This window comes from Mauremys mutica, chromosome 14, assembly GCF_020497125.1.
Source record: "Mauremys mutica isolate MM-2020 ecotype Southern chromosome 14, ASM2049712v1, whole genome shotgun sequence".
Lineage (NCBI taxonomy): Eukaryota > Metazoa > Chordata > Testudines > Geoemydidae > Mauremys > Mauremys mutica.
The window spans coordinates 42717736-42744093 of NC_059085.1; the positions used below are offsets into that span (position 1 = coordinate 42717736).

At 48.2% G+C, this 26358-nt stretch overlaps 1 protein-coding gene and 1 long non-coding RNA gene across 5 annotated transcripts in view; one reads left to right on the top strand and one right to left on the bottom strand.

The window, feature by feature from the left end:
• ACSF3 (acyl-CoA synthetase family member 3) overlaps positions 1 to 26358 on the top strand; it is a 105056-nt gene that overhangs the window by 18425 nt on the left and 60273 nt on the right. For 3 of the 4 annotated variants that reach the window (XM_044986937.1, XM_044986936.1, XR_006573398.1), the window contains 3 exons: positions 4070 to 4224; positions 5114 to 5259; positions 17222 to 17334. In XM_044986937.1, the coding sequence (XP_044842872.1) occupies positions 4070 to 4224; positions 5114 to 5259; positions 17222 to 17334 (414 nt within the window). The remainder of the gene's footprint in view (positions 1 to 4069; positions 4225 to 5113; positions 5260 to 17221; positions 17335 to 26358) is intronic. The other variant, XM_044986938.1, reaches the window with a different exon arrangement.
• On the bottom strand, positions 709 to 14969 carry LOC123349151. Its single transcript, XR_006573399.1, has 3 exons — positions 14813 to 14969; positions 10695 to 10771; positions 709 to 1231 (listed from the first exon to the last, which is right to left on the bottom strand). It is a non-coding gene; the product is annotated as an uncharacterized LOC123349151 (long non-coding RNA).

Sequence of the window (26358 nt, forward strand, 5' to 3'; positions counted from 1 at the left end):
GCTGCAGAGGAGCCTTTACCCAAGACTCAGTAGTGACCGAGTGGAACATTTCCCCACACGGGGTGTGACTCACTCCCTCTGCTCCATGGATTTGGTCTCCTCCCACTTCGCTTTCCCCTGGTGCTTTTCAGGTGCTATTGCCCCGACTCCTGTAACAGCAGAGGGAAGGAGGTCCCTTTAGATTAGGTTCCACTGTATCTGGTGGATTTCTAACCTGTGCATTTATAACTCATCCTGCCAAGCGCTCTCTGGGACGGGAAGACGCTCCCTTTAGTTCCGTGGGGCTGAGGCCTTTGTTAAACATGTCCTGCTATATTAACAACAACAACAACAACGTGGTTTGTGTTTTTGTACAGACCAGATTGTTCTGAGGCAGCGAAGTGAGAGATGGGGGGTGGGGGTAGGGGCAGAGGGGGTTCGCGAAGTAGAAAGTAATGAAATTGAGCCAGAGAGCAGGACTGAGGGGAAAGCAGCTGAGCAGCACTGGCATCCAGGGTCACAGCATAAAGGAGAATCACTTGTTCCCCTTCAATCAATTCACGCGTTTGTTCCCCACCGCATGCCCCTCTGTGCGCTGAGCATGCCGAGGGAGGGAGGGGAGAGAGAGGAGGCGTGCGTTGTCAGGAGCTGTTAAGGAAAACATTTATCAACAACAGGGCAAAATCCAGAAAGGAGGGAAGGAGCCTGCTGTCCCCAAAGCCGAGCTGGCAACAACCTTTTATTTATTGATGGCATTGTTCCGCTCCCGTGTTGGGGAACGCTCAGCAAGGGGGACAAGTAGCAGTGTGTGTGTGGGGGGGGGGAGTTAGCCAAAGTTAAGTATTTAGGCCTTTCCTCCACCGCTTCTAAGTGGTCCCAGGTGGAGATGTTCGGCCAGTCCTAGAGCCCTTCGAGTCATTCACACATTGCCATAGCCAGCTCCTTGAATTTGAGCCAGTTTGCAGTTTCCAGGTGTTAGTAGGACGGGTGATCAAAGACTTTTTGTCCTTTTTTTAAGTGTTTCTTTAGGAGGGATGCGGTTAGTGAAAGCTTCCTCTGCTGGCTCCCAAACTGAGTCATCCGTCCAGTTAGACTGTGGCTGCATCTTAGTAGAAGTCTTTGATGGAATATTTTTCAAACCAATGGAATGTCAGGATATACAGGAGGAGCATGTTCCTGTGATGTCGTCAGAGGTTAATTTCCAGTGAGGGTCACGTCTCATTTAAAATTGAAAAGGGCCTGTTTCACAAAGCTGAAAACAATTGAGCCAAGTCAGTTGAGATAGAGAATTGAAACAGAAAAATTTGAATGATAATTTGGAATTAAGAACACTTTTCTAGATAATCAAAAAGCCACACTCCCACAGCTGAGAGAGAAGGCCACAGTGGTTAAAAATCAACCTGGCTTAATAGAGAAGTGAAAGCAGCTATAAAAATAATTATATATAAAAACAAATGGAAGAAAGGGGATGTTGATAATAATTAATTAAATCAGAAGCTAGGAATTGTAGAAAATGGATAAAGGAAGCAAAAGGACACAAGAAAAAAATCTATGGACTGCAGAGTTAAGGATGTAAGAAATTTTTCAAGTATAGTTGGAAATGGTAGAATTGTCATTAATAATGCAGAAAAAGCAGAACAGGTCAATAAATATTTATATGCTGTATTTGGGAAAAAGCTGGATGATGAAGTCATATAATATGATGGAATACTTTACATTCCAACAGAAACACAGGAGAATGCTAAAGAGCAGCTTCTAAAGCTAGACACTTTTAAATCAGCAGATCTGAATAACTTGCATCCAAGAGTTTTAAAAGAGCTGACCGAGGAGCCCTCTGAACAGTTAATGTTGATTTTTCAGTAAGTCTTGGAACTCTGGGGAAGTTCCAGAAGACTGGAAGAAAGGTAATGTGCCTATATTTTAAAAGGGTAAAGCAGACGACCCAGGTAATTATAGGCCTGTCAGTCTGACATCAATCCCGGGCAAAATAATTGAATGGCTGATAAAGGGGCTTGATTAACAAAGAATTAAGAGAGGGTGCTATAATTAATGCCAATCAAGATGGATTTATGGAAAATAGATCCTGTCAAATTAACTTGATATCTTTTATGATGAGATTACAAGTTTAGTTGATAAAGGTAATGTGACATAATATATTTAGACTTCTGTAAGGCATTTAAGTTGGTATTGCACAATATTTTGATTCAGAAACTAGAATGATGCAAAAATCAACATATGGTGCACAGTAAATGCATTAAAAACTGGCTAACTGATAGGTCTCAAAATGTAATTGTAAATGGAAAATCCTAATTGAGCAGCTGTGTTCCTAGTGGTGTCTGCTGGGATTGGTTCTTGACCCTATGCTATTTAATATTTATTATCAGTGACCTGGAAGAAAATACAGTTTGAGAACCACTGCAATATGCTAAACGTAAGGTCATGCATCTAGGAACAAAGAATGTAGGCCATACTTGCAGGATGGGGAAGCCGTGACTCTGAACAGGACTTGCAAGTCATGGTGGATAATCAGCTGAACATGAGACCGTACAACCCTGTGGCCAAAAGGGCTAATGTGATCCTTGGATGCATAAACAGGGGAATCTTGACTAGGGTTAGGGAGGTTGTATTAACTCTTGTCTTTGGCACTGGTGCAGCCACTAATGGAATCCTGTCTTGAGTTCTGGTGTCCACAATTCAAGAAGGATGTTGATAAGTTGGAGAGGGTTCAGAGAAGAGCAATGAGAGTGGTTAAAGGATTGGAAAACCTGCCTTAGAGTGATAGACTCAAGGAGCTCAATCTATTTAGCTTTAGAGAAGGTGAAGGGGTGACTTGATCACAGTCTATAAATACCTACATGGAAAACAGAAACTTGGTAATAAAGGGCTCTTCAGTCTAGCAAACAAAGATATAATCCAATGAGTCTCAGACTTTTGTACTGGTGACCCCTCTCACACAACAAGCCTCTGAGTGCAACCGCCCCGTATAAATTAAAAGCTCTTTTTTACATATTTAACACCATTATAAATGCTGGAGGCAAATTGGGGTTTGGGGTGGAGGCTGACAGCTTGCGACCCTCCCACACAATAACCTCATGACCCCCTGAGGAGTCCCGACCCCATTTTGAGAACCCCTGATAGAATGAGATCCCATGACCAGAAGGTAAAACTAGAAAAATTCAGATTAGAAATAAGGTGCAATTTTTTAACACTGAGGTAATTAATCATTGGAACAACTTACTAAGAGATGAGGTGGATTTTCCATTACTGACCATGTTAAAATCAAGACTGGATTTGGCCTTTTGGCCTTGGAATCTATGAACTTATAAACATTCCAGCAAAGTAGATCTCCCCTCTCCCTCCCCCCACATATACACATTGCAAGAGTTTCTCTCTGTGATTCGAGTACTTTGGCTCAGATCCTTATGTATTGTAGTGGTCAATATGCTGTTTCTTCCCTTTAAGAAGGAAGAGGATCTGTGAGCTTTGAAAGGCTGGTGACTTCATATAGCACCGTCCAGGACTGTATTTCCTAAAGGAATGGATGGACTCCGCCATACATGTTTGTTTTCATGTGCATGTTAACATCCGTATCTTAACAGTTCGAAAAGGTGCTGGCTATTGGACGCTACAGTTTCTACACATCATCCCACGTTGGCTGATTGAGAGAGTGAAAGCAGTGGTGTGATTCACTGCCAAGATTCCCCTGGTGCTTCTGAGAATAAGTTGATTGATGGTGTGGGGGTCAGGATGGAGGGTTTTTTGAACATCATTGTACAGTAGATTGGGTTCAAGGTGGCAGGGATGCAGGGGGCTCATCGTTTTTGTAAGTATTAGGCAGCAGTATGGGTTAGAAATAAGAAACCACATTTGATAGACTCATTCTGATTGGACAAGTCACTTTACCTCCCCTGCCTCAGTTTCCCTTTACATCGTACTAAAGGATGCTGACATAGCTATTTGAAGGGTTTGTAGAGTACTTGCTGTGAGCCTTCTCCCAAAGGTGGTATGGAAGAGCCAGTGGCGGCAGTGACATGAAGGCTATTCTGCTCCACAGTTGGTATTTAGGTGCCTTTTCTTTTTTCCTTTCCAGGTTTGGGAGAAGTTCTTAAGCCCCAGAGCTCCACGGATCAGCATCTTCATGGCGGTCCCCACTATTTACTCCAGGCTGATGGAGCATTATGACAAGCATTTCTCTCAGCCTCATGTCCAGGATTTTGTACGTGCCACGTGCCAGGATAATTTCAGGTAGCTCAAAGATGCCCGTCTTCACAGCCTAAGAGGCTTACAGACGAGACCTAGGGAGTACATCCTCTACAATAGATACTCACGCCGTCCCAGCCTTCCTGGGCTGGAGAAGGCTCGCTAACACTGTGGAAAATGTGACGAGGGGAGGGTGTGAAGAAGGCTGGGCGCGGGTGATGGAGCAATGGAGAAGTTTGAGCTGTGTGCAGAACATCTTGAGGGTAGCTCCAGCAGTGAGCACAGTGGATCGTACGATATCATTCCTGTAGTGCTTCCAGGTTCTCTAGGATTCTCTCGAGTTGTGGTACCAGGTTCTGCTTCAGTTCAATGACCAGGCCAACAACAGACAGTTTCTTGCTTATTAAAAACCATCCGTCACATACGGGCTCACGGTCCTGGCTCCAAAGCACAGACGTGTAGGCAGTTATATTCAGGCAGAGTGCCTGGTTAAAGCCTGGCCCTGCAGGATTCTTTTCTAAATTTGGCCACTCTACAAAGCTGGGCAAATCACTTCGCTTCTCTGTGCTTTAATTTCTCACCCTGAAAAGTGGGAACAATGATACCTTGCAAGAGTGATTCATATGTGGGGTCATTCTGATCCTCTAGTCATAACACAGGCCAGAGAACCTCACCCAATAATTTCCACATCAACCATACGTTCTCTTTGAGCTAGAGGGTATCTTTTTAGAAACACATCCAGTCTTGGCTTAGGCTGCAAGTGATGGAGGATCTGCTGTGTCTGTGCCGTGTGATGTAACTTTCTGGTACTGCTGAATGGTCTGAGATTCCCCAAGGCACTACAGATGGGCAAAAGCTTCTTGTACTCCAGCAGTAATTCTCTAGAGTAAAGAATATGCTGGTGATGCTCACCGTGTGGCATTTCCTTGCACAGGTTAATGGTTTCAGGATCGGCAGCCCTTCCTGTGCCAGTCCTGGAGAGGTGGAAGAACATCACCGGACACATGCTGCTGGAGAGGTACGGGATGACAGAGATCGGAATGGCACTTTCTAACTCCTTGCACGGAGTTCGTGTCCCAGGTATAAATCGTCTTCTAAAGGTGGAGAGGGTGGTGAGACCTTTGTGCCAACCTATATTTTATTGTTGTTAAATGCGTTTTGTTCTTCTACTCGGAGAATGTGTGTCCGCATCCAGATTTCTCCCAAGTCACGACTGGATTAGGCAGGAAGGTGCTGGTCAGGATTGGGGGTATTGGCAAAGCTGTAGAGGAAGGAGGGGTCAAGGAGTAGGATATGGGGGGTGCATATGCTGGTCAGGATGCAGGGGCATTTGCAGAACTTGTTAATAATGGGGGGGGCCCAATTTAAAGATTATGGGGGGCCCCATGCATCAACTCCGGATGCAGGAACCTTCCAGCCCCATCTCCTTGGCCCAGGACAACCAATCCCGCTGGCTCCTGTGGCTGCAGGAGTGGGGCGCACGTGCCCGTGGGCCAGCCCCCGTCCCTGGGTAGGGAACTCACAGCAACAAAGTTTCTCCCTGGAGTTCCCTGGCCCTCGCAGACACTTCAGCAGAGGGAGGGGTGCAGGCAGTGCCCCTAACTCAGCACAGGGAACCTGTTCCTGATGTCTTCCCTAGTGGCCCTGTGCCAGGTCCAGGGCTGCTGCGCTCTCCCTGCCCCGGCAGGGTAACCTTCTGCGAGGGCCACTCTTGCCACCCCAGCCAGGCTCTTGCAGGCAGTTGCTGTGCTGCACAGAGGTAGTGACCTGGAGTGGCCACCCTCACCCGGCACAAGAAGTGGCTCCATCCTACTGCCTCCACTCCCCACTCAGGCCCAGCTACCAGGGAGAGGGGCCATGCAAGCTGGAAATGTGCCTGGGGTAGGGTGCAGCATGAGGACGACAGTGCCTTCAACACTCTCAGCGGGGCATGTAACCCTCTGTGCCCCCCCTCGCCCCCTCATGTCACCTCTGGCTGTGTAGGGACCCAGAGCTAGGATGGAGGATGCTGCCTGTCAGGACTGAGGGGCATGGGCATAGCTGGGGAAGTGGGGTTAGGATGGGAGGTGCTGCCAGTGGTGATTAAGGTGTCTGGGTAGAACCATGGGAGTAGCCACTGCAATATCAGGGAGGATGCACTGGTGGAGCTGTGTGTGGAAAGCTGCAATGTGCATCGTAGCCTCGGTTTGTCATAAAGAAATAAAAACATCTGCAACTCAGTCCTGACTTCACTCAGCTGTGGCAGAACATTTTTACTGAAGGGTTCCTGGTAACACATTTTTACCAGCTATTTTAGGACTTTCCAGTGATAAAGGTAAATGCACTTGTATGGTAAAGAAGGAGGGTAAATCTTAGTAAGAGCCTCTCTTTCTAGTCCACAAGGGGTGTGCTGTAGAGCAGTTGCCGAATGGTGTCTGAGAAAGAGGGGTCAGCCCCTGTCTGTCTGCAGGGATTTTCCAGCTCCTCTTAGAGCTGCTGGAAGCAGCCAAACCAAGTTTCAGCGTAGACCCTCCTGCCGGTTTGTCTCTGTGCTTCACACGCTTACCTCCACAGAAGTGACACTGCTGGCTAGGTTGAGTCTATATCTGTCTCCTCTGGCACAGCACTTCCTTGATCCCAAAGGCTTTGTGCTTCCGCCCTGCAGCACAGCACAAGGACAGAGCCCTCTGTGTCTTGCCTTTTGCTTCAGCTCCTGGCTAATAGCTTTCCTGCCTTCCCAAGAGAAGGGCTGGCACTTTGACCTTCTCCATGAAAGGTTAACCTGTAATACATGAGCAAACAGGAAGCCTAGTGTTCAGCTGAGAATCAGGCCTGCTGGAGAGATTGGTGAGGTGTATGCTTTGCATTCAGTGCCGGAGGGCTCTCTGAACCTGCTTTCCTTTTAATTGAAGGGCCTATCCACCCTTCGTTCTAAGGGCATCATCTGACCTTCCTCCACCTCTTCCTGGTGAGGGGAGAGGCAGGCTGCATCAAGGTAGAATTTGTTTACTTAGAATGATCTGTTGCAGATTCACTGGTTTTTAACAGAATCTGCTCACTGCTTTTTGTTTCGATTCAATGAGCAACAGTCACAGACTGGCTCAGGCACTTCAGAGCCTCCAGCACAACCTGAAGTCTTCAATGGAAAAGGTGGATTGGTCCAGCGCCCCCACTTCTGTGGCGAGTTACAGGGCAGGGCCTGTCCCCGTCAGTGATACCTTGGGAGTTGTATCCAGGTCTGGTATCTCAGTTAAATTTTCCCCCAGCTAGCAAAGTGCACAAGGCTGGGTACTTGAGATAGGATGTCTGTTCACTCTTATTTTAGTGCAGGTGTATTGCTCCTTTACAACCGAATACCTCCGGTTCTGTGAACGTACGGAGGTTGGAGAGCAATTGTAGAGGTCACCACATGGGAGGCTGCTGCTGGAAGTAGTTCTGATCTGTCCCTCCAGCACTGTTGGTTAAATGTGTAAGGTTCAGCACAAGCAGCTTCTTGTGGACAAGGGTTGTCTTGCTGCTTTTCCTCTCTGAGGCTGTTCTGACCCTACAAGTCAGGTCTCATTGGTCCTGCTTTGAGAATGTGCTGTCACTGCATATTCATCGAGAAAAAACCATTTCTCACCTGTGAGCATGAATTTGAGGCATAACTACATCACTAAACCAGGTCTGCCCCCTTCTGGGCAGATAAGTGACTGAGCCGTCACAGTGTAGCCGAGGGGCTCAGAGTGCCATGGCATTCACTCGAAGGACAGTGAGGCCAGCTGACCTCCTTCTGAATGGCCTTGGTGCCTATGGAGGGTTATGAGTGTGGCCAGCTGTACTTAGCCAGCCCATATTTGCTTTCTGGTGCATCTTCCTCCCTCTGCCTTTGCTCCACGCAGCTTTTGCATCTTTGTGATGTTTCCTCTTTGACCTGCTTGTTACTGTTGCAGTTTTCAGTACCTCAGAGGGAGACTGAGCTAAACTGCCAAATCAATAAAGGTAAAATCCACTGTCTTCCATGGTTGTATGCAGAGCGGTGGCCATGTCGTACCCAGGTTATTAGAGAGACACGGTGGGGGAGGGACCAACTTCAGTTGTTGAGAGAGGGAAGCTTGGGTCAGAACACACCCTTCCCTCTGCTGAGCAGCGCAGGCCACCAAGAACACATGGCTCAAGGGCTCAGCTTCTCAGCACGGACTCCCTGGGGAGTACTGTCTCAATTGCAGGGGGTTGTTTTCTATCTTCAAAGTTGTCCATGGCACCCAAGTTACCTGAGGGGACTGAACACCTTGCCGGGCATCATCATGACTCCCCATGACAGCTCAATTCCACTGGAGCAAAACTGTCCCCTGGGTGGGACCCTTGTGTGTGTACAGGAGATGGAGCTTTCTCAGACTCTCGCTGCTGAATCTGGAAATCACTCAGGATCAGAACAAAATGCAAATACACTTCTCCAGTCTTGCTGTCCCCCAATAACACACTCAGACATCATCCCCCTCCTACACCAAATCTCGTCCCTGCTGTCTAGAAGACAGAGCAAGTATGAGAATTATTTTGTCACGGGCACACTTTGTAATTTTGTGAGGTGCCTGGATGCCACAATGATGGGCACAGTATAAACACTAAGGCTTAGTCTGCATTACAGAGTGTGGTCAATGTAAGGCAGCCTAGGCTGACGTAACTATGTAAGTGTACACATGTAGCGATGCAGGACTCACCCCTGTGGCACCCTCTGCTGGTCTCCTGGGGAATTACTGTTCCAGCCGTTGGAGCGCCCTCTGCAGGTCAGTGTCCCACTGTCGCTGGGCCCTTGTCCCTCCTGGACCCCAGTGCCCCTCTCCCTTGGGTGCTGCCCCCTGGCAGTACCCCCACTCTCTGGGCTCCCCTCCCAAGGGAATTCCCACCCTCTATCCCCACCTTGCCTCAGTGTTCACTGGCCCCCGCACTCTGGGGCAGACTGCAGTCCATATCACTCATCATTGGCAAGGGGGGGTTGAACCTGCTGCCTCCACCTACCCCCGGCTGCACCTCTGCAGCCCCAGTACCTTTTCAGGCCTTTGGCTAGGCCTGCAGCCGGGGGGGTTTCCAGGTGGGAGCTCCCCGGCTCCCTTGCCCTATTTCCCAGCACTGCTCTACTCCAGCACCTTACTCAAGTCCCAGGCAGCCAGGCCCTTCTCTCTCTGCGCCTAGAGAGAGACTGCCAGTGCTCCCGGCCCGCAGCCTCTTTATAGGGCCAGCCACGGCCTGATTGGGGCGTGGCCCAGCTGTGGCTACTTCCCCAATCAGCCCAGATTTTCCCCTACCACAGCCCTCTCCCAGGGCTGCTTTAAGCCCTTCAGGGCAGGAGCAGGTGACCACCCCTCTACAACACACTACAGCCTTGCCCCTGTCGATGTAAGTGCCCTACCAACACCAACATCATAACTCCACCTCCATGACAGGCATAGGGCTTATGTCGGTGTAGCTAGGGGGAGGAAGTGTCTACTGGGTTACTTACATCAGCTGTTGGCTTTCATTCTTGTCAATTTCACGGCTCCATGCAGGGAGCTTTCCGGGCTCCCCGCTGGGAGTCCAGCAACCGACCAGACTCTGGGCAAAGAGCTCCCAGTAAGCTGCATGCAGAGCCGAGAGCCTGGGCTCTCAGCCCCCCTCGCCTCCTCCCAGTGCCCCTTTTCAGTCAGTGAAAGTGCTACCACTGCGGACGTGCACCACCGACAGAAGGAGGGTAGTGTGGACAAGAACCGCTGCAGCAATTACTGTGGTGGACATAGGTCGACTTGAGTTTATAGTGTCGACATACCTTAAGATGGTGCAGAGAGAGAGATGATTTCATTGCCTTCGTATTCAGTAGGAAAGGTGAGAGTAACCACCAGAATGAGGGAGAAGTTTTCCAAGGGATGGAAGTGAAAGTGAGGGTGACACCGCAACAGGCAAAAGAGAATAATTAGAACTGGAGACAGAGTCTCTATGACTGGATTGCTGACACTCTAGAATAAACTGACCCCATGGGCTTAATGAGAATACCCCCAGCAGAGACAATAGCCAAGGCCTGGAGAAGTCCTAGTAACAGATCACACACGCGTGCACACACACATCTCCTTATATAAAGGGATCAGGGTAGAAATAAACAACTACAGACCTGTCAGTCTAACCTCTGTGTTGGAAAATACTGTAGAGGAAAGAGTAAGGGATGCCTTGGACAGGTGTGGGTTCCTTAGAGATACTTGGTCTGGATTTACAAAAGGGAGATTCCGATAAACAGGTTTGATTAATTTATTTCAGGAACTGCCAATTGAAAAGCAGGTGGGTGAAGCAGAGAGCTAATTTACTTGGGTTTTGAAAAGGCTTTTGATCCAGTATCCCGTTAGAGGCTAATGTCTAAGGGTATCCAGGTACAGTACGATATTGAGGGTGAAATTTTCAACAGGATAAATAGGCCAATGGCTTGGTAAGAAAGGAGTGGGGGTTAATTGAGACAGTTCCTATGGCGAAGGGGTATTAAAAGGGGGAGTTCTGCACGGATTAGTGCTGAGCTCACATCTGTTCACACTCACCATTGACCTCTGGAAGGCGGCGTGTCGCAAGGTGAGCAAAACCTTAGAGAACACAGAGCGGGGAGGGCCAGCCAGTCCTAAAAAGGAGAGAGACTAGATTCAGTGAGACCTAGTGTAATATATCCAAGTGCTCGTTATGCTAGTAAGGTTTGAAAGGAGGAGATCACACTGGTCCTGCACAACAGGCTGCAGAGACCATGCATGGAGGGTCTGACTCTGTCAGGGCATCATATTACAGGGAGAAGATTGAAGGACTGGGAAAGGTACAGAACAGAACAGCCAGGAGGATCGAGGGACTCGGGTTATAATAACTGTTCCAAAGGATAACAAATTTAGAAAGCACCAGCCATTCAGGGAAACTTCCTTATACAGAAGGTAATGGATCTGCAGAACAGACTCCCAAAGAAACTGCATCTGTGAACATATTAAAAAAGGGTTTAGATGAGCCAAAGCATTACATGGGACAAAAGCTAGGCAGAGGTTGACAGCCCTCAGTGTACTGCTGTCTGGCGCTATTACTGTCTTTATTAAAAAATTAGCAATGTATCACTCTGCTAAATAGGGGAAATCAAGTGGCAAACTCCTCTGAAGATTGAAGAGATTCCAGGACAGCAGCCTTTGGAGCCTTGCCTTTTCTCCCCTGGCATTTCTCTCTGTCACAACCACCAGGGCCGTCCCACCGGTGGCAGTGAGGGTGTCAGAGCCAACGTAAGCAAGGAATTGGCAGCTCACCAGCATTTTGGCCACCACATCCATGGGCTCCCTGGCCATATTGAGAGCTGAAGTCACCCCCCAACACAGCAAATATGAGGGCAGTGGGGAAGTGTTGAAAAGCCACAACCCGAGATGTTTTGACTCGGTGAGTGGCAGATCTGTGCTCCTCTGAAAAGCCCACATTCCATTTGACCATACTGAGATATCTGTGTTAAAAGTAACCCTTCCCCCGCCCTACACACACATGCAGACACACAAGGAAGTCCAATCCCCGTTAGATTTAGAGCAGGAGCAATAGCAAGAGCAAAATGCTTCATTATTTGCAGTTTCCGTAAGCTCCTGCCTCAGAGGTGACCTGGCCCCTAGCCTCCCTTCTTGATATAGCTGGTATCTGAGGGGTCGAGAGCTGTAAAAGCCACTCTCTTGGGAGCTCTGTCATGCCACCTGGAACATCCGTGACAGCCTGGCCTCAAGGGAGGGTTTGCTCGCCAGCCGAAGCATAGCTCTGAAGGTGCAGAGGAGAGATGGGGAGCCTGTATTTTCCAAAGGAGAAAAGATGAAAGATTCGAAAGATAAATGTTTGCTTGTATATGGTTAAAACCCTGTTTAAAATGCCTCTGTTTTCACCAGCTCTCATTCTAATCCCCCTGGTGCTGTTACTGTGAAGGGAAATGAATAATTCATGGCCAGAGAATGCCTCACTGGGCCTAATCACCACTTTAATTGGAGGTTTAGATCAGAGGCGGCTAATAGCTCCTACAGCGGGGACTCCATGTATTGTTGACAGTGAGATCGCTGAGTGCCTTATCGTTGGCCTGTTTCAATTCTCCCAGGACGCCACCACACATACCAGCAGCAAGGTCCCCAGATACCCAAGGACGTAGACCACAAGACCAATTAAATTTATCTGGGAAGAGCTGACAACTTTTTTAAACAGAGGAGAACTGGTGAAAGAATAATAGGGTCACTCTCCTTTCTGACTGCAGCCTGTTTGATGCCGACTGAGCTGACACTGTGTGGGCATGTTGCCAGCATTTCTTAACATGCATGAGTGGATGAATTGGGAGGTGTTGAGGGGGAAGGTGCAGGGGTTTCTCCCCAGTTCTAGTCCTGACTTCTGACCGGTACTAAAAGGAAGCCAATGCTGGGTTTTACTCACCATCTTCTTGTAATCGAATTCTGGTCTCCCCTGACTCAAATGGAGTTATTCCTGATTTACACAGCAGTGAGATCAGAATCCGTCTGATCTTTATTTTAAAATGCCACTTGGGTCTGAGAAGCTCAAGTCATTGTCTTTGCATGAAGACTTTAATTATAATGTTGTGTTCATGTAGCTGCTATTCACATTGTCAGCATTTTCCAGAATGTATGGACCATTTTCAAAGGTTTATCATTTTTGCTTACCACCAAAAAGACACTTTTTGGATGGAGTGTGATAAACCAGCTTCCAAGCTACTAGGGGCTTGTTTTACATATTAATTTTATTTTAGCTGTATAGGAAATAAATTGATGGAGCTATTTACTAGTGTAATGTGAGCAGAAACCTCCTTCTTCCCCAGTATGAAATCACTGCTGTGATCAAGGAAGACCCCATAAGAACATAAGAATGGCCATACTGGGTCAGACCAAAGGTCCATCTAGCCCAGTATCCTGTCTACAGACAGTGGCCAGTGCCAGGTGCCCCAGAGGGAATGAACAGAACAGGGAATCATCAAGTGATCCATCCCCTGTCGCCCATTCCCCACTTTTAGTAATAAAAGGCTAGGTGGGGGGGATCCCTGCCCATCCCTGTCTATCCTGGCTAATAGCCATTGATGGACCTATCCTCCATGAACTTATCCAGTTCCTTTTTGAACCCTGTTATTATCCTGGCCTTCACAACATCCTCTGGCAAGGAGTTCCACAGGTTGACTGTGCGTTGTGTGAAGAAATCCTTCCTTTTGTTTGTTTTAAACCTGCTGCCTATTAATTCCATTTGGTGACCCCTAGTTTGCGTGTTATGAGAAGGAGTAAATAACACTTCCTTATTTATTTTCTCAGCACCAGCCATGATTTTATAGACCTCGATCATATCCCCCCTTAGTTGTCTGTTTTCCAAGCTGAAAAGTCCCAGTTTTATTAATCTCTCCTCATACGGAAGCGGTTCCATATCCCTAATCATTTTTGTTGCCCTTTTCCGAACATTTTCCAATTCCAGTATACCTTTTTTGAGATGGGGCGACCACATCTGCATACAGTATTCAAGATGTGGGTGTACCATGGATTTATATAGAGGCAAAATGATATTTTCTATCTTACTATCTAGCCCTTTCTTAATAATTTCCAACATTCTGTTTGATTTTTTTGACTGCCGCTGCATATTGAGTGGATGTTTTCAGAGAACTATCCACAACCACCCAAATGAAAACAAGTCTGGAAGCACATGCCGTGATTGTGAATCGTACACAGCCTTGTATGGGAAGATAGCAATCCTTTGTTCCTTTTTTAATTAGAGTTGGAAAAATCAATATTAAAATCACAGTGGGACTAGCTGCCTCTTGGAATTGATTGTAGGAGCCTTTCACCGCTAGGGTCACCAGTTCAAATCCAGAGCAATAATGGCAAAAAGTCATTACCATCTGATGGCTGTGTGGTGGCCTGTGTGGAATGAGTTGCATCTTGGACCAGTTCCTACTGGGCAAGTGTCCTCAACGCAAACACCATCATGACAGTTGATGATGTAAGGAATAGGGGGAGAAGGATAGTAGCTAAGGGTATAATTTTCAAAAGTGTCTCAGGGACTTTAGCGTCAAAGTTCCATTTTAAGGAAGCCAATGAGACTTTCCCTAAGTACTCAAAATTCGTAGATGCAAAGAGAGTAAATCAAGAAGAGACTATTCTATCATCCGGTCTGACCTCCTGTATATCACAAGCCATTACATTTCACCAAGCTACACCTGTATTGAGCCCAGTAACTTGTTTGGCTAAAGTTTTTGTTTCCTATCTTTTAACCAGTTACCAGTCCATGAGAGAACCTTCCCTCTTATCCCATGACAACTTAATTTACATAAGAGCCTTTAGTGAGGGACCTTGTCAAAGGCTTTCTGAAAATCTAAATACACTATATCCACTGGATCCCCCTTCTCCACATGCTTGTTGACCCCCTCAAAGGGTTCTAGTAGATTGGTGAGGCATGATTTCCCTTTACAAAAAACATGTTGACTATTTCCCAACAAATTATGTTCATCTCTGTGTCTGACAATTTTGTTCTTTACGGTAGTTTCAACCAATTTTCCCGGTACTGAAGTGAGGCTTACCGGCCTGTAGTTGCCAGTCTAATAATAATTGGGTGCATATGACCTTTATATTGTGAGAAACATTTAAGCCTGTCTCCCACTTGCAACAGGAACCCATTCCTTACCTACCATGTAGTTTTCTGTTTGTTACTTGCCGGATTTGCTAATTGTTAGGGTAGTTTTGTTGCAATAAAATCTCTCTCCCTCATAGCCCATCTGCTCTTAGTTGATCCTGCAGGGAAGTCATAAATCTAGACACATCATATCTGTGTCCATGGCAACTGACTGATGTGGCAAACACAGGATTGTGATGTCACAAATACAAGCTCACTGGAGGTTCAAACAGAAAGAGATCAGTAGTGAGGAAGAAGCCCCTTGGACCCAAATGCCTGAATTACAGACAATAACGGGGAGGGTCAGAAAATGACCCCTCAGATAGAAGTGTTCCTACCCCCCAACTGTTTGCTGCAGTGTGGAATTCCAGTTCTAATATCGTCTGACGTAACAGCAGCACTTGGACTGTATTGTTGCCATGCTGGTGGCTGCAGCTGACTTGCCTCCCCTTCTGCTGCCATCCTCACTGCCATCAGTGAAGCTTGCACTGGTGGTAGCAATGGGGACGAACATTAGGGGAGAAAAGGCGAGGGTGAGCGTTAGGTAAGCATTGCAGCATTTTTATTCCCCGAGGTGAAAATAATTATCCCCGTTCCCCAGGTAGGGCAATTGAATAAAGTGCAGCACAAAGGGATGAAATGTTTTACCCAGGGCTCCAGAGAGAGACATTGTCAGAGCTTGTGATTAAAACTAGAGAGCCTGGCTCCCTGCCCTGTGCTCCAGTCCCTCTGCCTCTCAACTCTAAATACCATTTTAGAATGCTGGAGCCAGCTGATTAGTTGTCAGGGATGTCAACCCAATTCCCAGCAAACGTGTGTCTCATTCTGGATCATTTTTGCATCTAATTGCATTTCCTAACCACAGTGAAATACACCAGGCCAAGCGTTTCAAGGGAATTACTGCCCTTGTCAGCCTGGTGCCCTGGTAACACCACCTGCTGTGTGCTGCGATCACCCATGGAATGCCCTCCATGTTCTGTTTGCTTTCATCTGACTCGCCCTGGGGAGTCGGTGGCTGTGTATTGGGTCAGGGTTCAGGGTCACTTGCTTAGATTAGTTGCCTCCTGGTGAAATAATCCTATTCTGTTTGATCACCGACGTTTTCTGCATGGAACTCTTCTCTCTCGGCACATGAAGCTGCTTGCTGCTGAACCTGGCTTAGAAAAATAATCACTTTCCACTGCCAGTTTCTCAGATATTCAGACTAATAACTCCTCACCGCTGCTATCCCCTCTCTCTGCCAGCCCGGGAAAGCAGCCTTGCTAGCTGGAAAGCTTGGCGTGGAATTTGCTAATTGTGATATTGAGCATTGGACTGGAACTCTAGGGGCAGCTTTATAAAGCATCAGTTGGGTGCCTTTAAAACTCTGGCTCCCTAGTTAGTGTCTGTAGAACTATTTATCCTATTAAATGTTTAGTGAAGTGTAATGTCATGAATTGCTACACAGACATGTCCCGTGCTCCCCACCCGCAGAGCACTCGCAGCTGACCTCTCCATCGCCCGTTCTGCTTTAGACTTCAGCATTCACTGTCGTATAAATCGCAGGAGTCGAAGGTACAGAGTATCGAAGCAAGGACAGCCTTCTGCCAGCACATGCGTGTGAGATGCACAGTCAAGCCCTTTGTGTAACCACAAACAGCACCTACAACCGCAGGCTGTGCCACTCTGAACCAAGGCCACCACTGAGTGAGCTTGCCAGCCTCGGGGTTAGAGAGTTCTGCAGCAAAGCTGCCCTTGTTTCTCTCTGAGGGTTAGCCGAGAAGGACATTTAGTGAACTGGATAGTTAGGATCCTGCTGGCTGCAGTTTTTGGAGGCACTTGGTCACTGGGCCATAGGCAGTTGTTCCTGACACTGTCCGATTTCCCGGCTCTGAAGACTGAAACCTGGAGAGTAATGATGTGTTTTGAACTCTGCTTTTCTCCTTTCATGTTTTATGCGCAGCGTATTGATGCAAATAAAACTGAGATAATCCCTGGCAGTTCTTACATCTCTGTGCCTTTTGCCTTCCCTGTCAAGTCCAGGTGGTAAGAAGCCGAGAGCAGCTGTAACAATCACCGTGCTCTTTTCATGGGTATGCTTGTTTCCCTTTTTTTTTTTTAAACACAGCTTCATTACTGAGCTGCGAAGCTGTGCTGACGTTTGGTCTGACCTCAGAGAGTGACTGGAAGGGACCTGCTCCGATATGGGGACGTGTTAGCTTTTCTAGGCGTTTCCTACAGTGCCTCCTTCAGTGAACGGCTGAATAACATAGCAGAAGGTTTTGCAAGCATGTGTGTGATGTGTGTTTGCTTCACCTCGGGTGATCACTGCCTCCTATTCTGTGGCTGCACAATGCCACCCTGCAGAGCTCAGCTGCAGAAGAGCAGTTCCTTTCTTCCATGTACCACCCAACTCTCTCTCATTCCCCCTTGTTTCCTTTCCCAGGATCTGTGGGGACCCCACTGCCAGGGGTGGAAGTGCGCATTGCCACGGAGAGCTTGGGCAGGGAAGGTCCTTCCTACACCATCCACGCTCAAGGAGATGAACGTGACACAAAGGTAGCATGCAGCCATGTTTTCTGCTTCTGTCTCTTGTATCTGCCTCTCTGTGACAATCTGCTAGGGTTCCCAGAGCTGAGTCACTGCGTTACCTCTCCCAGCCTCAGCAAGTGGGAGCCTCGCTGATGCTAAGCTGGGTGTATCAGCTCCCTGACACACCAGCTTGTTGCCCTGCCAGCACATTGTTAGGACTCCATCAGTCCAAATCTTGCCTAGCAGTAATAATTAGTGAACACCGATTCCCGAGTTCCTCAGAGCTGTATATCTGCAGTGCTCAGTCCCGCTCACCATAGCGCTCACAAAACTCGATAGTATCAAGTTTGCCACTCCTTTAAAGAGAGAGAACACACAGCTTAGTAAGGTAACTGAGATGGGCAAACCCTCCACTTCAGTCAAAGCTGGGGTTGGCTTATAGTAAAGTACGTTTCTGAATAAGAGGGCATAGGTTTGAGTGATACACCTCTACCCCGATATAACGCGGTAAAGCAGTGCTCTGGGGAGGCGGGGCTGTGCACTCTGGAGGGTCAAAACAAGTTCGATGTAACGCGGTAAGATTTTTTGGCTCCCGAGGACAGCGTTATATCGAGGTAGAGGTGTATCTGGTGTAAGGAATAAAGGTAGAAATGGTTACAAACACACACAAATAAGGAAATGCTTCTAGGATTTCAATCTAAATTAACTAGTGTGCTTAGACTAGAGTCCTTTGTTCAAAGCAGTTTGTCTCTCTGGTCTTTCTTTCAGCATGGCTGACCTGTGTTTTAGCCAGGACTCTTCACAGAGCTCAGAGTGCTTGGGTCCTTTGTCTCCTCAGGTGAAGGGTAACTTCGGGGTTCTCTCCCCCCAGATCCAGTTCCTTTTCCTTGCTGGGTGCAGACGCCATGCTGTCTGGTGTACGCTCCATATTAGCTCCTCCCCCGCTGATGATTTTTACAATGCAACAATCCCTTCCTGCAACCTCCAATTCCAATGAATAGCCCATTGAATTTGGACATACCTGGTTTGAGGTGCTGGCCTCTTTCCTTGTCTGGAGATACCCTGTTTATCAACTTGCCCTGATCTGCCTGGTGTAAACACATTTTAGGTTTTAGTAAAATTCTGTGTGGATTAACCGTACATAAATCATGCAAGAATATTAATGATCAGTGAGTTATTAGTTTTCCAGTGATATATTACAAGCCCCTTTTGGGTAAAGATCATGACAACAGTGTGACACTGGTATCAGGTTGCTCTTTGGGTCCTGCTCTCAGTTAAAATTATGAAAACACTTCTCCCCTTCCCCAGAGACCCAGAAAGAGGCAGACACTCTTGCTATTCCTAGTGACTCACTGATATTAGTTATTCTCCTCTCTTTATTGTATGCGATATTATTATTATGTGGTCACTGGAGCTTTTGAAGACTAGGTTAGACAAATACCTGTCAGGGATGGTCTAGCTAATACTTAGTCCTGCCTCACTGCAGGAGACTGGAGAGATGACCTCTCGTGGTCCCTTCCAGTCCTACATTTCTAGGATTATTCCATGTGGGGCACTTTACAGACCAAACAAGTAACTGTCCGTGCCCTATGGAGCTTGCAGCGTATAGACCAGACATCTGTCTGTAGGTTTGGAGCAGCAGGCAGAGTGTATCTTGGACACAACCCCTTCCTCCTCTTTCGCACCCCCCGATTGCCAGGGCGCCCTTCACCTGGCTTCCCTTTTGTGCTGTCATTGTAGGTGCAATTCACGTCACTTACTGTAGAGCGATAACCACGGGATTTGCAGGCTCACTCAAGTAAATAGGTGTGTATGTGAGAGGAATTACACCAACAGCCACTTACGTGAGGGTGCAAAGCAGGGAGGCCAGGCTTTGAAAGCTGGTCCTAGACGAAGGAATGATAGCGTTACAGGACTCTCTAGTAAACCAGGTTAGTTTCTCCTGTAGCCATGGAGATGCCAGGGGTTCTAGCGGAGTTCCTGATGAGCACAGGAAATACTTGCTTACACTGCTCATGAAACTACTGGTGACAAGCTCAAAGAAAACGTCTTAACTCTGTCTCCTGTAAATCACGATTGAGGTGGTTCTCTATGCTGGCACCTGGCCGGCAGAGCTGGTGGGCTGCTGTGGGTTGGGACTGAGGTGCATCTGTACAGTGAGGAGGCCAGAACTGGAACAGCAGTGAGGGAGATGCATAACTGGATTGAAATCCATTTGAAGAGCTGTGTGTGGGGAGGTCAGACTGCATCTACCCTCAGTGTGCTACGCTGCAGCCAGCACTGTGTGACTCATTTTCATTTGTAGAAAATATCCCTAGATTAACTAAGAGAGGTTAAAACAAAGGGAAAGCTTGTCAGGGCATTCTGGCACCTTGACAGAGCTATGGAGCCTGTCTGTTAGCAAACCCAGCATGAAGATCTGGGCAGGAAGGGGACTTACCATGCGTCTAGCTGTAATTACTGTTGGCCTGCGCGTTAAATGACCTTGTTTTGCTGAGAGGTGGGCAGGGTAGAGGACTCTTCAAATGACCCTGTGGGCAGTTTAACATGTGAGAAGCTGTGTCCCATTTTTGTCACGTCATTGCTAGCGAGAGCCCGGAAATCTGTTTGCTTTCTTATTTCTCACTCCTGGTCTTAGAGTTACATGTCGGTCCTTTTTCACTTGCATTGGGTGGGGACATGAAATGTAAACCAGTTGTCCAGTACAGTTTTAATGATGAGCCCTTAACACTATTCACTTGGAAGAATCCCAGTGCTCTTTACGAATTAGATCTAGAATATGAGACTCCTTTGCCCATTACAGGAATCAGTCGCCTCCGGGGTGAGATGTGGTCACTGTTTTTAATGTACAGGTGAACGAAATATATGTGGTTTTTGTTTGATTTTTGCAAAATTCTGGACCAAAGCTAGGCTGGCTGTGCACCCAGGCTATCTGCTAGTCCCTGTGGGGGCACTGGATCTGGTTTTATTTAAAGGGGAAGCAGAGGAGAATGGGAGTCCAGACTTCATGTAGCTAAACCTCAGTCATTCACGCCTGGCTCACGTCTCCCTGTGGTTTCAGGGAAGTGAGGCTTTGCACTACTCTGTATAGTTCTGAGCTGGCTGGGTTTACACACCAGGGGCCATCATTTACCCCTTTGCACCTGCCTGTCACCTCCTCCCAGACCTCCATCACTAGGCATGCCCCTCATTCGTATATCCTGCCAACCAAACTCAGCCCTGATGTAAGCGGTCGCAACACATATCGAAGTCTGAATGCTCATTTGCAGTCATTGGGAGCTGCACTTGCTTACCCCAGCTCTGAAATTGGCCCCAAGCCTCTAGCTGATGCCTGGCTAGAGGCTGACTTTCCATCAAAGTCTCCCTAGGGCCTTTTGAATGTTCTGCTGAGTTTGCAAGATGTCTGACTCCGAACGTACAGGGAGACAGAGATGTTTGCCTCTGGGTATTGTCCTGATCATTCTTCTAGTGTGAGTCCAAACAGCTGTCCCCATCTCTCTCACACTGCCCCTTTGCCCAGCCTTTCAGTCTGTTTTTTCCATAGCCCGGCTGGAAGTTTCAGAGTACTGGAAGGGAGACTGCCTGTCCTTTGAGCAGCCCCTGTACTAATGGGGCGGAACGAAGAGATAGCTTTGTTTGTTGATACTTACAGGTATCTCCAGTCTGTCCCATTGCTAACAGACTATTTCCAATGGCAAAGTGCAGCAGCGTACGACTGTAGTTGTCAGGAAGTGACCACGCTGGGAAGTGTGGGTGCTGCTTTGAATGCATGTCTCCATAGATAAAATCACTGAGATGCCAGGAGTTTAATATCGTTATTATGTGGAAGCAGCCAGCCTGAGCAGCTTGACTTTATAGTCCATGGCTGTGCTGTCCGCCAGGTGCTAGTCACCTGATGAGCTCAGAGGCTCTCACTATGCACCTGTTCTGCTGGAAATGGCAGTGGCCTTGGCAGAGACCGAGAGAAAGTGTGTGTATGTCCTAAATTAACAACAGAATTTAACTCCTTCCTGCCTGCAGTGACACACTGAAAGCCTCAACTAATGCGTGTTCCTGGACTGACGTGCTGGAGCCTGGGTGCTGGGTGCACGTTTGTTTAATAATTTATATTACCAGAGAGTATTTCAGTGAAACATGCTTAAAGTAGAAAAGACCCAAATCCCCATCTCCCCCCGACAATCAAAGGGAAACATGAGCGTTGCTTAGACGCGATGAAACGCGGGATCTGGTTAGCTGATGAGGCTCCTGAGCACCAGGGCTCTCTCCCAGAGATCAGGATTCTGACTCCGACGCCAAGACTGCTGGGTTCCAACCCTGGTTCCGCCACCTCAGCAAGTCACTTCCCTTCTTTGTGCCTCGGTTCCCCCCTTTTGTGAAATGGGGATAAAAAGATTTACTTCCCTCCCTCACTGGAGGATTAAGAGCCATAATTAACATGTGCTGAGGACTTTGAGATCCATGTGCTTAAGCCAGGGGTGGGCAAACTACAGCTCGTGGGCTGGAACCGGCCCCTCAGGGCTTTGGATCCGTACCACGGGATTGCCCGCAGAAGTGCTATGGGCCCCGCGCCGCTCTCAGAAGCAGCCAGCACCACCACGTCCCTGCAGCCCCCGGGCAGGGGGGTGCCCATGCCTCCAGGCACCGCCCCCTGCTGCCCCCATTGGCCAGGAATGGGGAACCGTGGCCAATGGGAGCTTTGGGGGAGGTACCTGGAGGTGCGGCAAGGGCAGAGCACACGGAGCCCTCCGTCCCCCTCCTCCAGGGGCCGTAGCGCTTCCTGGAGCGGCACGGGGCCAGGGCCGGGGCCAGGGCAGGCAGGCAGGAAGCCTGCCCTGGCCCCAGTGCGCGCCGCTGCCACCTGGTGCCACTTTCGGTAAGCAATGCCAGGTTGGAGCCCGAACCCCGCCTGCACCCCGTCCCCCCAACTCCCTGCCTTAAGCCCCCTGCCTGCACCTCTCATCCCTCCTGCACCCCAACTCCCTGCCCTGAGCCCCCTCCTCTGCCCCAATCCCCTTCCTGCACCCCGCACTCCCTCCCACACCCCAACCCCCCGCCCCGGCCCTGCATACAATTTCCCCACCCAGATGTGGCCCTCAGCCCAAAAAGTTTGCCCACCTCTGACTTAAGCCAAAAAGAAAAGGAAGTCAGGCAAGGGCAAAGTAATGAAAAGAGGCAGCTAGGTAAGAGTTAAAGAACAATGAACATGGCAGTCAGGTAGGGGTCAAAGAACGAAGCCCACACAACATAGGAAAGGAGGTTGCTTCCCATCCTTCTCCATTTATTTATGTATTTGATTTTGATTGATAAATCCATCCATAAGCTCCCATCCTAGCTCTGGGCACTGCTAGATGTTTTGATGTTGATAATGTGAAAAATGACCAATGTCACATAATGGCCGGCTCATCCCACTCTAGGAAATAAACACTCAAAGCAGCCATAACAATGTAATAAACACTTGCACATTCTCTGCTTCGACTCGGGGCAAGGACCGCTCCTATATAAAAAGCAGAGTGCTCTTCAGTGGTACTATACAAATAATAATGATGCTGCTATAGAAATGTAACTCCTGGCCATTGTAGGGACATCAGGCTGTGCTGAAAGATGTGTCCCTTACGTACATTGTACACTACATTGGAGAGCATGCAGAGGGTTAGGGATGAGTTTGGTGGTGTCAGCAGGGCTGGAAGTGACTAACTGTGAGGTGTGCTAATAAGAAGCTGTGATGGTTAAGCCCACAATGATCCTCTGACCCTGTTCCCCATGAGAAGGTGATCCCTCTGATTGGGGTAGGCAGACTATCGGGGCTATCCGCGAGGCAGCCACACTTCAGCTGTGCCGTATGAATAATCAGAACTATCCCATCCTCTCTGTTTTCCGCAAGCAGCAAAAAGAGGCTGCATGTGCCAAGTAAATTGTTTGCTACAGATTCTTTTCTTAGCTGTACAAAGGGTTACAAGGTCGTTGCCTTGTCCTGCTTGTGTTTGGCCATCTCATCCTCAGGAAGCAAGGCGACAGAGTTCCTTTGAGCCATTTGTTCCCAATGCCATGCATAGCCAGCCTCATCTTGTTAAATGCAAGAGAGGTTGTGTTGTTTTCTGTTAAATAGTCTCCCTTCAGACACTTTTGTGCTTCCTTCTGAAGGGAAGGATGCAAACAGAACTCAGAGACATCTCTCAAAGATTAAATACTATCTTGTCCACCACAGATGGTACAGAGGGAAGGGTATGGGGTGTGTGGTAGTGTTGGATGGTGAGGGAACATTCCCACTGTGCAGTCTGGTAACTGTGTAATATTGCAGCGAGGGGACTGATGTAATTTGCAAAGTTGGTTTCTGGCATGCCCTGAAGATCAATAATCTACTTAGCTGAAACTTTGCTGCATCTCTTTGTTCCTTTTTTTTTTTCCCTTTCCCTTCATTAGAGTGTTGGATTCCATTCGTTCATACGGCTCCATCAGTAGGATTTCTTTTAACCCCAGTGATTATCTCTAGTCCTCTCTGCTCTGAGCGGGAAGAGTCTGAGAAGAGCAGTTCTGGCTTGGGTTTGTTGTTGGTTGACTCTTCGTATCACCTCCTGCCAGTCCCGGCTGTTTATCGATGCACATCGCCTAGATTTCCCTCTCAGAATCAACTCCACGGCTCTTGGTTTCTTCATCGCTGTTGGCCCAGGGCTGTTCACACAGAGCTCCCAGAGTGTTACTGGAGAGCCAAGGCACTGCATTACATCTCTTTCCTGGACATGCTGCTGAAGAGTGACGTGGTACCTCGTATGGCAAAGGCCAAAATAACAGGTTTTGCTTTGATAGTTTTCATTTCTCCCCATAATAAATTCTCAGCAGATGTGGCGTATCTCATTAACCTGGCAACCCCAGTGACTGTGTCACCGAAGCCCCTCTGACGTGCTGGGGTGTGATGGGAATGTAAAGTTAAAGGAGATTTCCTGCAGGCGTCCTCTGAGAGGAACCTAGGTGCTTCAGGCAGTGCTGGTTCAGTAGGTAGAGCTTCCCCTCTGAGGCGGTCCTGAACAGGTGCTGGGAGTGCAGTGTGAAACAAGTAAAGAAGGTCCTGACTCCTTTTAGTGTTTAAGCACCCTGAAGCACTTCTGTGAACAGGTGTATAAACCCAGGTGTCATGGCTAAGTCTGGCTCCCTGAATGTCTTATGCGCTTCTGATTTGACATTGTATTCTTCGCTTCCTCTCCTAAGCAGTTGTGTAGCATTGCTAAATGTTGTTAAACCGCTGCCACATGCCATCTGAGAAGTGGCTTCATTTCAGTGGTTGGTAAAGCGATCCCTAGACATCCCTCACTAGGAGCTGCGGGGGTTTGTGTTTCTTTGAGATCTTTGGAGGAGAGTTGCAGAATTGCCAGTTCCGATTATTAGAATGGATCGGTTTCTGGTCTTTTGTGACAGCGGCAGCTCTGAATCTGTTGCTATAGACGAACTAGGCCATCACCACCATCGTGGCCATAGCACTTGCACAAGAGGCAGTCACTGAATGATTATCTGCCCAAGGCAGCTGCCCGTTATGCCTGTGGGGTTGAGCCAGCCCTGGGTTAGACGTATATGCAGTGCTAATTCAGTGCTGAGTGTAACCAGAGAGGTTAAGAGGAAGAAGACGACTATCCTGGCCTTCTAACCCCCCACTAACGCTTCCTCTTTAGACTTGGGTGCTTCCTTCCTACTTTTCTTTGGTCCTGCACCTGTGACCTTTGCTCACCCGAGGGCTTTGGCTTCGGCTTCCCCTGTGGCGTGGATAGGAAAGGGTTACTTTTTCCCCCCAGTGAGTATTTCGGTTTGTTTTGTTCCGTGCAATGCATATTTCATACGCTGTAGCTTCCCAGCTGGCACAAGCCTGTAAACCCTGTAAGCGTAACGGGTATTGTCTCTCTCTCTCTCTTTTTATTTATTTATTTGGGGGTGGGGGGAGGGTTTTTTTTCTTCCAAATTGCTCACTTACATGAGAGCCAACCCCCAGTCCCTGACAATGGGGGTCTATCAATAGATAAATGGCTTCACAGCTGTATATAATGCTACACTCTAACCAGGGCTTTTATGGCAAGTAATTTTCTTATGATGAGGCTGCAAAGAGAGCTACGCGGGACGTATGGGTCGCGAGGAGCTGGCAGCCGGAGGACGCTCCAGCAGTGGGGCTTTGCTTCCCTTTTTTCAAAATTGTAATTAGCTCGTTGCTTATCCATATGCAAGCTGTCGTTCTGGATGGGAACCGGCGCTGTGCTGGCCATTCCTCCCCACACAGCCGCCAGCGTCTCCTGGCCCCTCCCCCTGGCCCCCCCTTCAGGTCTCTGCCATCTGTTAGGAGCATGCTGACTGCTACCTACACCTACGTATAGGCACAGAAGAGGAGCTGCAGGGTTGTGGGTCGTCGCCAGACACCAGATAACACATCCCACCATCAGGGGCTGCCCCCTCTGCCTTCACTGTGTCAGCGTGTCCAAGAGGTGTGTCTCTTGTTCATATTGATCTAAAATCTTCACAGAGTCAGGGGAGGGGCTGCTTGGTTACCAGGGTATCTGACACCCCCTATGAAGAGCTCACCTGTGAAGAGTACAGGCTTCCTTTCAAGGACCCAGTCCTGCAAGATACTGAGGGCCTGAGCGCCCTTAATGCCAGTCAAGGTGATGGTGCTCACCACCTTGCTGAATTGAGCTCCAGATGAGAGCATGGTCAGAAAAGTATCTTTGCGTGATTGGTTCTGTCTGTCTCTGGCCCCTGGGAGCGTAATGTCTGGCTCTGCTCTCTTTGTATGGTCAGTTGCATCTCCTGCCTTTTCTGACAACAGTAAGTTCTTGCTTCTTCTCTCTCCAGCTAGCCCTGCAGAACCGACCCAGCTCTGGGAGAGGGAGCTGGGGTCTCCCCTGATTACATTCTGAATGCAGATTCCAGATTCCTGGTGTTGAGGTGTGTAACGGAAGGGTCTCGGGGAGAGTTTGCTGCACTGACCACTAAAAACAACATTTTTACACTTCTAACCTGTGCAGCTTTGAGCAGGAATCATTGAGCGGCAATCACACCTGGAGCCCCGCAGTGCCA